The following is a 14,503-nucleotide window of genomic DNA, read 5'->3' on the forward strand; positions in this document are numbered from 1 at the left end:
TTCTCACTGTCTACAATAAAAAATTGTCTCTGTTAATTAACTCCAATTGGTACATTTTTTAAACATAAGACCCAGGAGGCTATACAAAGTAACATTTGATAAGCGAAATCGCTAATAGAAAAGTCAAAAATGAATTTTTAGACACGCTTGTTCCTTAATTTCTAAATTTTTTTTTAAATTTTGATAAATTTCAAGACGAATCAAATCTTTACAGGCTACTACTACTAAATATTTTTCAGAGTCCAAACCATGCAAATTTAAGTTGTGTAAAGGTTTTCCATTTGGCTTGCGGACCCCCAAATACAAAATGGATACAATGGAGTCATGCCATGATTATGAGATCTAATTATACAAGAATAAAAAAATCTTCATTAAAATATAAAATTTTCATAGAAATTTCTTAAGTCTATTTTAGCTTTCAATTCATTTTTTCAAAATGAAAATGATAGACACCTAACTGATTTTTTTATTAAATTTACCTTTTTATTTATTTATAGGCTAGCGCATATTTTAAAGAACTACGTCAGTCGTCTTCGTCGATTATACAACTAGTCTCGCAACCGGTTGCTATCAGAAATTCCGAACGGTTATGTATTATGTATGTCGGTCGACATCGAAGGTTGGCGGCTAGTCTACCTAGAAATCTTAGAGCTAGATTCTAGACATCCTAGATTGCCTGAGAATACCAGGATCGCATAAACATAAGAAGATTGAAGAGCATGCGCAAACCGTTTTAGATCTTACACCTTTAGAGCGGGACGGGTGTCACAATTGCATCCATTGTGACCTGACGACATCATCACTCTGTTGTTTATTAAGTAGTGCGAAGTTGGAGCATTGCATATTAGCGCATACGAGGTACCAGGAGATCATATCAATATTGGATACAGTAGCACAACGTACCAGCTACGATGCGAACGTAGGAAATGCAATCTGCATCGGCGCACTGAGGACCGTATAGTTTTTTTCTCTTTCAGGTTAGTAATAGTGCTTGCATGATAGGGTCTGAACGTTATTTAGATTTTTTGGTGTAAAATATAAGTGATTTTAATTGTTATAGTTTTGTCATTGAAGATATGAGTGCATTAGTAATAAGTTAGTAAGGTAAGTTATATTTTCAGAATGTTTTCAACCTCGTTGATAAATTGTCAAATATAAACCTTTATCAAAATTTTAAATATTCGTGGTCACTATATGACATTATAATACAATCAACTAAATATTATTTGAAATGTTTTTAAATCAAATCAATAAAAATTTAATTCAATATTTTTATTCCGTCATTTTAATAAAGTAAATCAGTGTTTTTTTTTCTTGGTTAATAATAGTATCTATTTTCCCGCGTTCAATGTATAATGAATTCAAATATGTCTAAAACTAGAATCAAAGAAATTCTGACATTAAATAGGGCCGAACAGAAGGATAGATTTTAGTTTCTTTATACCTCGAGGAGAGAAAAGAACATTTAACCTAACCTATAAGCTGTGTGCAGTATAGGTATATAAAAGTATTTTCTCTCCATGTTTACTTCGTAGTCTTTTTACGATCTATTTAATTTTAAGACATAGTTGATTTTAAACGGTTTTATAACCGCATAAGCATCTGTAATATAGGAATTTATCACGAATATTTAGTGTATTATCCAAGTGCCTTATGATACTTTTAGACTAGTCTCAAATAAAAAAAGTTGTTAACACAAACTTTCTATATGATGATAAATGTGAACTAATTATCAATAGCACTTGTTATGTATTTAAAGTTCGTTTAGTAACAGTAAAGGGAAAATGGACACGAAAACTTGTAAAGACGTAATTTTTTTTATAAGGTGATTAACGAAAAATCGTTCAATGTAATGGTTTAAAAATAATTTCTAGCTTTGTATGATTTCTATTTATACCATTTTTCGGTACATATTATAATATAATAGAGTTAATAATAATAGTGTTAATATCCGGCCATGAAAAAATAATAAAGAATGGCCATTAAGAACAGTGACTGCTGTCCATAAACATTTGCACCGAGTTAAATAGTTGTGGATGTGTTATAATTTGGTTGGAAAATTAGAGATTTACGAAAAAGAATATTGTATACCCCCCCCTCCCCATACCCTAGCATTCTCCACCCCCGCTAAATACAGTTTCTGCCCTTATTAAATAAAAAATAATAATTTTGGTCAAATACTGTTAAAGATGTTTCTGTTTCGATACGATACTGTTGTAAGTATTTTTACGTCAGCAAATTATTCTTTTAAGGTTTAGAAAAGACAAGACTACATTAAAGCTGTCTTATATAATTTTAATATTGAAGTTTTTCAAGATAATTATTTTACATAAATAATTAAGATTATAATAAATCTTGTATTATTTGTTTTCTAAGGCACAGTGAACAAACACAAATTTTGGTAGGGTGTTCTAAGAACGCCATAGAAGGCTTAGGTTTTAATTTGTTTTCTTGCACTGTGAGATTATTTTGTTTTATTATCACTTTTGACATAATTGTGACAAGCAATGCAACACATGCCAACGAGTATGTACGTTATACCTAAATTATCTTACTTCTTACTAATATTATAAATGCGAAAGTTTAGATGGAAGGATTGATGGATGGATGGATGATTGTTTGAAGGTATCTCCGGAACGGCTTAACGGATCTTGATGAAATTTGACACTGATATAGAACATAGACTGGAAGAATATATAGGCTACTTATAAAGGTTTTTTATATTCCGTGCCGACGGAGTTGCGGGCAAAAGTTATTAATAAATAAGAATGTCATATAAAATTTGGAGGTTTATACAAATGCAAACCAAAGAGTTAAACAGCTAGCACGAGTTGTGAAAATAGCGTAATAATTTATTGCCAACAAGTCGGTTATTTGTGCGGTCAAAAGTACTTGTGATAAATACATAAACGATTAACCTACTTTGGCGATAAACTACATTATAGAGTAATCAGTGACAGATGGGTTGAATGTTCTATAAAATTAGAAGACGTTATCTCGCCTTCAGCTTTATATAATTATTATCTAAACGTACGAGTATATAAGGAGTAACTGACCGACTGACTGATATATAAAGAATAACCAAAAATACTGAACACCCAAAGTTTATAGTATATGAAACCTACATTGAGCAACTCCTGGAGTTACTATTACGAGTAACACTCTGTTGGAGACAATTCAAATGGGTATCTTTTTCAGATAGCTAATGACGTGTTTGCACAAATCAAATAAATTATTTTGTAAATATTGAATACTCGTGTATTATTTGAATCATACTATTCTTTAAATGAAAAAATAATTTCATAATAAAAAACATTTCTGTTCATTGTTTTTTTTAATATAGCCTTACTCATAAGGTCAGGTATATTATATTTTTAAGTTAATTCATGCTCTTTCTACTTCATACAATTTTTATTTTGCACAGAATTCTTATTGTATCAAATAATTACACGCAAATTTGCTATTAAAAATGTATCTTAAACCAACGCATTATTTCCAGAAAATACTTTCAAATTCGACAGACATTTTTAATCCGTAATTCTTGAATATGTAACACGTTTTTCGTAATGACAATAAATAATCGATATTAGAAAATGGATTTAATTACTTAAAAATGCATTGACTCTGTTATGAAAGGTATTCGTTTTATTTACTTTATATTGTTGTTATAGCAAGATAAATACGACGTGGGCAGTGGTGAACAGTTCGACGATCTAGTGGGTCTGATCGAGCACTTCCGATCTTACCCGATGACAGAGACATCTGGAGACGTGCTGCGTCTCTTACAACCTGTCAGTGGTACCTGCCTTCGTGCCAAGGATATTGATGAAAAAGTCTTGGTAGGAAAATTGCAGTTACAATGGTAGAGTCCCAACATTATCTCGATTAGTTTAAAAGAGTAACTTCTCTTATAGTACCTCTTAAGTAACTACATGTAACTCTTTTCGTAGGATAGGTCGACATATTACTGAATGTGCTTGACCGGTGCAACCACGACTGCACAAAAACTCATTTGAAGTACATACTGTGTTCAGTCTCACTAGTAAGCTATTGGTAGCCCAATTAACTTTCATCCCCTCCCTCCCTTTTCTTATAAAGAAGGTCTTATAAAGAAGGAGAAGGAAGATGAACCACCTTATTAATATTATAAATGTGAATGTTAAGATGGATGGATGGATATTCAGGTAGAATGTATTTCCAGAACGGATCAACGAATCTCCATGAATTTGGCATAAATATAGAACATACTCTGGAAGAACACATAGGCTACTTTCTTTTTATCCTTTTCTCTGTTCAATTAAGATCATATATTTCTTTGTGCCGTTTCTGTAAAACTCATTAAATCAACTTAAAATGCATTTATTTACATTCCAGGAAATGGATGACATTCAAAAACCGGACAACAAATGTGGATTCGACGGAGAATTTTACTCTTTAAAATTTATAGAAGATATGTTTGTTTTTACGGCAAATGAAGGCGCTAAGATGGAGAATATGCACAAAAATCGCTACCGGAACATAATACCTTGTAAGTATTTGTGTTTTTTTATTTGTATTTGTTTTTTTTTGCCTAAGTATAGTGATAACCATAAAATAGAGGTTCATTACAGTCTGGTATATTCTTATACATTTTTTTTATTACGGGCAAAAGCTAGATTCATAATAAATTTCTTTTCCTCATCCAGATGACCAGACACGAGTGGTATTACGACGTGGCAGTGATGATTCCCATTGTTCAGATTATATCAACGCCAACTACATCAGATCCTCTCGTCTCAGTGACATTTCGAGTTCTGTACAGTCGTCCACAGAAAGTCTTAATAGCGTGCATTGTAAGTTACATCTCTATGTTTAAAGTTGCTAGAAATTTTCTTTAAAAGTAAATGAGTATATAGGTATTAGCTGTCTTAGGAAAGGCATTATAATATGGATTACTTTAACTCATTGAAAATCGTAGAAGTAGTGAGGCAAGTGTACCAGGATCGGTACAAATGGACATTCGTTATCTCTCCCTACACCTCTGGATTACGGGCGCAGTGTTGTATCAATTTTCATTTTCATCAGCATCAGCTTTTGACAGTCCACTGCTAAACATTGGTCTTCCCAACTGCCTTTCACAATATGTTCTTCTGCATCCAACGATTTCCCGCCAAACATATGTACATGTATACATTATGTTCCAGCACTGATCCTGCATAGAGATTCTCGCGAGTCACTCCCACTGGTCTCCAAGTCACTCTCCGACGACGCACTTCGGGAGGTCAAAAAGTTTATGAAATTGGACAAAATAAAAGGAAATAAAAGACGAAATATAGGTAATGTTAATACTTAAATTAACCAGAAATAATTTATCTCATAATCATTTGACTCGATTGATACTAGGACTATCTGGGGATGAATAAAAGTTTAATAAATAAACACATCAAAATCAGTCCAGACAGGACAAATATAACGGACAAGTGTGGCTTTGGTAGTCGGATATAATATCAATCTATTGATAATTTTTAATGATTCCAGTGAAAGACAAATCATACATAGCAACACAAGGCTGTCTTACAAACACGGTAAATGACTTTTGGCGTATGATTTGGCAAGAGGACGTCAGGGTAATAGCAATGATCACAAACGAAGCTGAAAGGGGAAAGGTAAAACAATGTTATTTATCTTTCACTTGTTATTTATTTAAAATAATATTATGGGAGTGCTGACACGATCGTCCAACTCCCGCCCGGGGCCCGTATACATGTTAATTCCATGTTGAGGCTCCACAGTCATTTAAGGAAAGCACTCCTTGATCTCCTCAAAAACTGAGCTGGGGCTAAAGGATTATGATCTATGATTGACGAGAGTACATTTTAATGTTTTAAAGAGTCCAATAATTTCACCTATAAATCACTTAAAATAATTTTTTGACTAAGGTAAGTATAACATATTGAAACATTTGTCGGGTATTTTTGGAGAGGTGTCTACATTGTATGTGACAATAAGACGTCTTTATAAAACATTTTTCCAGAAAAAGTGTGATCGTTACTGGCCTCTGTCGGGTCAGAAAGAGATGTACGGCAACCTGCTGGTGAAGTCTATGTCAGAGACACATTACGAAGATTATCTTCTGCGTGAATTTGATATCAGCGACAAGATTACATGCAGAACTATTTACCAATACCAGTTTACTGTAAGTTTATTTTCATTTGTTCTTTTAAAGGGTTCTCTTGTTTCTTGTAAATATGATGGTAAATTATAATTTGGTTGATTGCTTGCGCCTTTGATTTTTCTATTAATAAAAATATTACATTCGTGTTTCGAATGAACTTGGAAACTACTGAACCAGTTTTAGTTATTATATCACTTAAAGAAAGCCATAGAGTATTTGCATTATTTACTTCAGCAAAATTCGGTCGGGATTTTAGATACCAGGCGTTTTTTTTTTAATTAACTATATTTGATTTAAAGGCATGGCCTGACCACAGTATACCTGCAGAACCAGACGGAGTACTTTCGTTTATAGACGATATTAATAGAAGAATGCGTCAAAATATGGAAGAGGAACGAGCTCCTGAACAGGTTAATGTTAACTATGATTAAAATTTGAATTTCATATAGGCAATAGTCCAATTCTAAGAATTGATGCAGATGGATGACTGTATACTTTGGAAGATTTTCTAATTATTTTCCTGTCAGCTCAGAGGGTGAATACATTAATATAGTAATATATTTGTTTGTTAACTCTTCAGAATGTGCTGTGCGTGCATTGTTCGGCTGGGGTCGGCAGGACTGGTACATTTATTGTTCTGGACATGCTCATCGACAAGATAAAAATATCCGGTGAGATACACATCTGTATGTCGCACTACCGCAGTTTTCCACTGCAGATATATATGTATTAAAATACATTGTTATCTACATTTCTTTCAAACTGAATGTGAAAGATGACAATATGTTTTTGTACAATTGTTTTTGCAGTGAAAACTTAAGGTTACATTGCACTTTTTTTTAGAATACCAATAACAATGACAGTAGGTTTAAGTTATTTAATTGTGTCACAGATTTATATTTTGCGAATTTTATATGTTTGGAAACAGCTGTGCTATTTGTATACTTTATTCCGAGCGTTGCGACATCAAGTTATCGCTTAAGTAATTACATTTATAGCATTGCTTGCGCTGCAGCTTGCGTATTGACGCCGCATTTGTAATCGTAAGTTTCTTATACGATAATACCTTTACAAAAACATTTCGTCGTTCCTTTCAATCTCTTGTAAAAAACTGGGAAAGCAATGTTTTCGTACGGGTGTTTCTACTGTGGGTACTCGTGTTGTTATGTTGTATTAGTGAACATACTGAGTAACTTTTCCTTACAAAATATATATTCCAATTCTACGGATCTGTAATCCATTAGCAAATTTACAACTAGCCAAACACTATAGTATAATATGGCTAGTTGTAAATTTCTCCAAAAATAGTGTTAGACAATGTTTATTTAAACACGTGTTTTAACCCTTTGACCGCCGTTAATTGATATTATCGACGCCCACGTGGTTATATGTTTTACCAAAAGTATCACCACGATGCTTTCTTTATAAGTACGTCATTATTTATTGGTAAAGATCACATTTCGCAAGTCTACGCATGATAATGTTTCAATAACCATGATTTGTCAAAAATCCGCACCGGGCGCTAGAATCACGGTATAAAGGGGTTGATATATGTTTAAGCTAAAATGTTACGTTTTTATAGTAAGGCCCTTAATTTTTACAAAATAGATTCAGCAATAACTCCTGCCCTCTGTTGCCCACATTTAATATTTTTTTCTTTCATTGTTTTTATTCCCACCTATAGTCTATTTTCCGAGTGCTTATTAAATATTTTTATTTTAATGCGTCAATGTATATTACTAGTTGGTACATAATTAATACACTTATTAGTATAATATAGTTAGAACATGTTCCATTTCCGCAGGTTTCAACTGTGACATAGATGTTCACAACACGGTGAAATTGGTCCGGTCACAGCGGAGAGGAATGGTGCAGAATAAATTACAATACAGATTCATATATCTAGCTCTCAAGAAATACATCGACAATAATAGCAGACAATCACGAAAAAAGGTTTGTATCAAACAATAATTCATTTTAAACATACATATTGTACTTATTCTACATTCCGATTAAACCCCTTAATAATAGGAAACCCGTAATTTTACAATCTAGTTTCAAACATTAGCAACTGCCCAATATCGTAATGACCACCATCTACTGAGTTTTCCTCTGTTTACTTCATTTAGACCTTTAATCGAACGAACGATATTAGACTGAGATTATTAACTGTGTTTTTCATTGCACAAAAACATGTAGTCATCCCTTACATTATCTTAGGAAGGATCGAGATTACAATATGTTTTGTAAAGATATTTCGGCGGTGGAAACACACGGTTATTAAAAACATCATCAACTTGTAACCTTTCTCCGGAAGATGATTCTATCAAAAATCAGATCAGTAACCAGTTCCGTACATATTTAAAAAATATTAATTTATTAATTACGAATCTAGGTACTACGTCATTTAATTACATTGTTGGAACGAAATTCCTTATCGCGCGTTGTGAAAGGGGGCTAGACGGAAAAAAATCTTACGAAAAGTTGTCACGACACTTTTTGCTATAGTAAGTATGTTAACGACGAATGAGCGCTACTTCACCATGGCAACGACGTGACAATATATAACGAAAATTCATAGAAATAAAATGTACTTCTTGTGAAGACTTAAGTTTTTTATTCATAGAATAAACATTGGTTCCTTCACTAATTAATCGAAAGGAACTTCGTTCCATCCGGGTGGCCCTTGACACCTCTCAAGTTTTTTTTTCCATTAATCATTCATCTAATGCGTTAAGTAAATGAATGTTGACTGTAAATAAAAATCTATTGACGTTATTTCTGATTTTTGGTAACAGTGACATCTGTTGGCGGAATTCGAAAAGTTCTTGCTCTCTTCAGAAATACACACGTAACGCGAAAGGGTAGGCAGTCCTAAGGGAATATGTCATGATTTGATGAAATACTAAAGAAAGATTGTTTTAAAAGCACGTAATCATCAAGTGGTAGACGTAATGAAATCCAGAGGGTTTCTGTATTAAACAAAATATATAGCAGTACACCTTGTACTTTATTGTTAGGGTCCTATTTAGGTCGTCGACTCCCACAATGCATTCTCTCCACATCTTCTACACTATGTAGCTTTAGTTTACTTCCAACGCTTACTATAGTTCAACTTGTAATATATATATATGTATTATTATTATTATTATGTTTTATATGAATATTTTGGTCTCAGAAACCAACGGAAACTAGTTAAATATATTAAATCATTCCCATTGATTTTCAAGGAATATTAGTGCGTTACGTCTTTTGTGTGGTTTCTCCCTACTCGCTCCCCTGAATCCACCCCTTTCTGTAATTTTTGGGCGCGATCGAAGCTTTTGCCGCAACACTGGGGTGCGGCTTCATTTTCTACACTTATAATACACTCTTTTATTTTTAAAATTTACGTTGTTATAAAGTTTTTTATAATCCAAACCACGCACTTTCAAAATTAATGTAAAAAAAAATAACTTTTTCAAATTTACACATTTCGAAAAATTCAAATTAAAATATATAATATACTTATAACATAATTATGCTGTACTCGTTATATGTTTCTTTTTGTATAAATTTAATATATAAATAAATGATTTAGTGAAAATGAATCAGAGATAAAAAAACTTACCGTTGGTTTTATTCTGAAGTACTGTGTAATACACTTGCATGATATTTGGAACATATAATTTTCATTTTAATTTATCACAACACATTCATCTCATGATCATATGCAATGTATCATATATACAAAACTTTATCACGAACACTTTACTATTCAATAATTCATCACAACACCAACACATTTCGTAAGAAATAATCAAACTTTTCATTAAAATTATGAACTCCATAATGGCGCGAAATTTTAAATGCACTTTCATTTTGTTTTAAAGAGCTATTTTTCGGCATTCCCAGTGACCTACTTTATCGAGCATTCGGATTAGACTGACTCCGAGCAGCGTCGAATGCGTGCGTAGGGACGATTCCTTCTCTTCTATAAAGTAACACCCTAAGGGTGGGCTATATGTCCCTATATAATACAGCTAGGAACAGCCAATCGATATTTAGTTCATCACTGAACTTAAAAGTTAGTGCGATTACAAAATAACGTTTTTCACATATCCACGGTGACATAACATGAATTTGATTCCCGAACACTTTGCATCAAACTTTATAATTTGTGTCTTTTTTGCAAAAGAATTATAAATCATTATTGAGGTATAAATTTATAGAGACGTATACTAAGAACACCGAAACACCAGTATTAATCTCGTTGTCTCTTTTATTCTCTTTGACAGAAAAGAGATAACAATACGTTTAAATCCAAGTCTTCTACAGTGTAAACAGTTATATAGTGTCGGTGGCAACGCATGATGTGAACCATATCGATGACAAAATAGGGTTTTAGAAAAATTTGGTATTACGAAAAAGTCAATTTATGAAAAAGATAATGAGTGGGTTGTGACGACATGTTTCTATAGAGATTTTGTTCTCAGAAAACAACGCGTAGTTTATTTCTCCTTCGATACGATAGATGTCGCTTCTAAATTAACTTCCTTAGCATTAAAATTATGTGTTTACGTTTAAATCTGTATACTTATAATATATATAATTTTTTAATATTAATTGGTCGATGAACAGAATTACTATTCCAGATTGACGTGACGAGGGATATCGTATTTTTTTTGGATTGAAAATAATGCTTTACAATGTCTTGTTAAATAAGTTGCGTCATTTGGACACCAGGGGGATTAAAAGTGATTAAATTTTGATAAAGCTCAAAGGATGTATAATGATGGATTTAACGCGTTAAAAATGCGTTAATTCATTATCAAATTAATTTTTAATACTTTTCATAATATTTCAGAGAGTGACATTGTTAATAGAATTACCTATTTATCTATTTGAATTATCCAGGCATTTTTACATTGTAGTTAAAATCTTAGAACTTTGAATCTTATATATAAAAGAAAGTCGTGTTAGTTACACTATTTATAACTCAAGATCGGTCGAACTGATTTAGCTGAAAATTGATGGGGATGTAGCTTAGAACTAGGAGACGGACATAGGAACTTTTTTATCTTGTGTGCAATTTTTTTATTCCGCGCGGACGAAGTCGCGGGTAAAAGCTAATTTATTATAAAAAAATAATTCATCATCATCACCATCATATTCTCTAGGTCTACTTCCAATTTGTCATATTTCTATAATATTTAGTAATTTGTCATATTTTTTTATTTCAGATCTATAAGAGCGAAGCGTAATCTAAGAACACCAAATTTGGACCAAAGTGCACAATATTTAAATATTATTATTATTATATGAAAAGTGTAAAGATTACAAATATTTATTAGTTATTTAAAACATAGCACATTTACGACCAAACCCAATAATCGAACTGGAAACATTTTTACCTATCTGAGGTAATTTTTTATTCACATTTCCTTTAAATTAAACAGAATGAAAGGACAATAGTAATAACTTTACTATTGTTTATCTTTTAGATAACGATTGGTTTGTTTTTTGTAATCCTCTGTTAATCTTCAGATCTATTATTGGGTTCGACCATTAGATGATCAGAATAATAATGTTTAATGTTATCATATCACTGTATGTTTGCTTGTACGAGTAAATAATTTTAAAATTATTCCTGTCACTGAAATAAAACTGTATTTTCATTAATCAGCCAAGTATTTCATTTGCTCGTCTTTAAAGATACCTAATTACTGCATTTATTACAAAATTAACGTTTACCATAACAAAATATTATATAACCAAATAATATTCAATTGTGCTTCTAATTTTGTTCTTTTTTATTGTGTTTTTGTATTTTTGCTATTTTTCATGGTGTCTATTATTTTTTCCTTTTTGGCGGCACAATAAGCTTATATAATTATGCATTGTTTATTTATTTACTTAATATTTAACATTGTTTTCGCCTTGTGCTTGTGAGTTTTTTGATTATTTTTTTGCAGATAATTCAATACATGTTTTTAACTATTGTTAAGATAATATCCGTCCAAATAAAATAATTTTAAATTATTACTTATATGGGATGAGATAAAATATTATTATTCTATAGGTAAGAAGTTAACTTGATCGCTATTGTTCTTTTTAACCTTGGGTTTCCTACTTTACAAAGAGATACTCCTCTCAATCTTTTAAAAGTAAACATTGTAAAAGTCTTTTCATACATATCTTTCAGCAATGGAAACCCACGGTAAGATTTAAACAAAGCTGTGCGTATATCTTGTTAAAGACATTTTTGTTGCGAATGCATTTTTAGTACTGCATCAGTATCACTTAAATCCGATATAATTATGTCCTGCACATTAAAACTTGGATTCCTTAAGTAAATAAAAGGAAAACCTAAAGAAATTAAGTACTATTATGATGCTATTTAGGATCAAAACTTTTATAATTTGTTATAACATAGCGAGAATATCGGCTTAGGCACAGCACTTGACTTGCAATCTGCAGGTCCTGGGTTCGAATTCCGCTATGTACCAATGTGTTTTTCGATTTTCGATTTACATATGTACATTTATCCAAAGTTCTTACGGTGAGAGAAAACATCGTGATGCAACCTGCAAATATCTGAGAAGAAATTCAATGATATGTGTGAAGTCAACCTGCACTTGGCCAGCGTGGTTGACTATGGCCTAGTCATCCCTAACTTCGGGTAGGCTCCAAGCTGCAGCAGTGAGCTGATGATAGCGAGAATATGTGATTTATGATCGAGAATTTATGATAACTTTTATTAGTTATGAATTTTAATGTTATTTAATTATTTTTTGTCACTAATCTATTATTACATAATTCATTTACATGGCTTGTTATTTACATAATTTGGTAAAGACTAAATTTAATTAGGCTCCATATTGTTCACTGCAACAATATTGAATAAACGAAGATCTCAGTAAATTTAATAGAATCAATGAATTATCAAATGAATATATTAACGCATAATGGTATTTAAATGGAAGTATGTACGACTTAGGGTCCTTCAAGCAGCGAGCGTCTGAATGGCTGGCAACGCATCATGGGCGTCGATGAACACCTTAGTGTTCCCGCCGATCGTTTGCCCTCTTCTCTTATAAAAAAATGTAATCTTAGTGACAAACTGAAGAAAAAAAAAGCACATGAAATAAAGAGAACCTAGCTCTTTGTAAATCTTAAGTCATAGAACAAAGAAACTCTAGCATCACTAATACAAACACAAAAAAAATGTAAAAAAGATAAGTAGTCAAAATAGCTGACCTAGAGTAGAAAAGAATGTCAGACTAGATGCAGGTTATTTTACGTTTTTAAATTTATATACTCATCTACACTAAAGTAAAACTACCATAAAATTAGTTGGAAACAATATTTGAACTGTAAATTTTCAAAAATTGTTCTTAGTTACAAAATCTAAACACTAAACTAATAATAAATCTTATGATGCCTTTTAAAGTTTATAACTAGCTGTCGCCCCCGACTCTGTTCGCGAGGTATTTAAAAAAACAATTAGTATCCTATGTGTTCTTCCAGACTATTATCTACATCTATGCCAAATTTTATCGAGATCCGTTCTGGAGATACCTTCAAACAAACATCCATCCATCCACCATTACAATATTTGTAAGATATGTCACAAAAGAAGAGAATTTGAATTCTTTAAAATACAATTCGTCAGAAATATTGAAAATCTTCAAATATGTTGAAATGTTTCAATACCACAATTAATTATAAAGTTAATATTTTTAAATGTCGTCTTATATATTTAATTTAAAATATCATTTCAACATTCATACCGCTGTTTTTAATTCCAATGATTCGCGCTAAAAACATCGAATTTTGAATTTGGCGCCGATAAAACAAAGAAGTTTCTGATTGGCTAGCGAAGTACGCAAGTGCTTTTTAAACATAGTTCATTGGTAAGAAAATTCTAGAATCCGATCAATAGCTCCTACGTCAATCCTGGGGGAACAAAGGCTGTAAATGCTACCAACATAATTCCTAAATCGTAGTGCGCATGCGAGTCATTTGACCTTTCCGTATTGATCGACCGCTCACCGCGCCTCTGGTGTTAATTTTAGAATACGGCTCTTAAACTTAAATGTAATATTCAGGATAAGAGATGGCGTTGGGTGTTGGAAACAGGTTCAATTGCATTAAAAATTATTTAAAAACAAAGGAAAATTCGTCAAAATTAAGTGACATTAAGCCAAAACAAAAGCATGAAACTAAAGCAAGACAAGTAAGAACAGAAAGAAGCACAACATTGGTTAATCAGGTTTTTTAGAAATAAATAAATATTCCCTTTGTGCATTTTGAAAAAATATGCTTGCAAATAAAATTCCATGACATTTACACTGGCAATACAATGGC

General features: G+C 31.9%; 1 protein-coding gene across 1 annotated transcript in view; it reads left to right on the forward strand.

Annotated features, from left to right (window-relative positions):
• LOC106715934 (tyrosine-protein phosphatase non-receptor type 11) overlaps window positions 1-11,445 on the forward strand; it is a 67,342-nt gene extending 55,897 nt beyond the window's left edge. Inside the window, exons 3-12 of the mRNA XM_014509334.2 lie at window positions 3,672-3,839; window positions 4,375-4,528; window positions 4,686-4,832; window positions 5,184-5,315; window positions 5,518-5,645; window positions 6,014-6,175; window positions 6,454-6,564; window positions 6,735-6,825; window positions 7,959-8,107; window positions 11,377-11,445. Of these exons, the coding sequence (XP_014364820.2) occupies window positions 3,672-3,839; window positions 4,375-4,528; window positions 4,686-4,832; window positions 5,184-5,315; window positions 5,518-5,645; window positions 6,014-6,175; window positions 6,454-6,564; window positions 6,735-6,825; window positions 7,959-8,107; window positions 11,377-11,397 (1,263 nt within the window). The 3' untranslated portion in view covers window positions 11,398-11,445. The remainder of the gene's footprint in view (window positions 1-3,671; window positions 3,840-4,374; window positions 4,529-4,685; window positions 4,833-5,183; window positions 5,316-5,517; window positions 5,646-6,013; window positions 6,176-6,453; window positions 6,565-6,734; window positions 6,826-7,958; window positions 8,108-11,376) is intronic.
• The last annotated feature ends 3,058 nt before the right edge of the window (window positions 11,446-14,503 follow it).

Source organism: Papilio machaon, chromosome Z, assembly GCF_912999745.1.
Source record: "Papilio machaon chromosome Z, ilPapMach1.1, whole genome shotgun sequence".
In the NCBI taxonomy this organism is placed as follows: Eukaryota; Metazoa; Arthropoda; class Insecta; order Lepidoptera; family Papilionidae; genus Papilio; species Papilio machaon.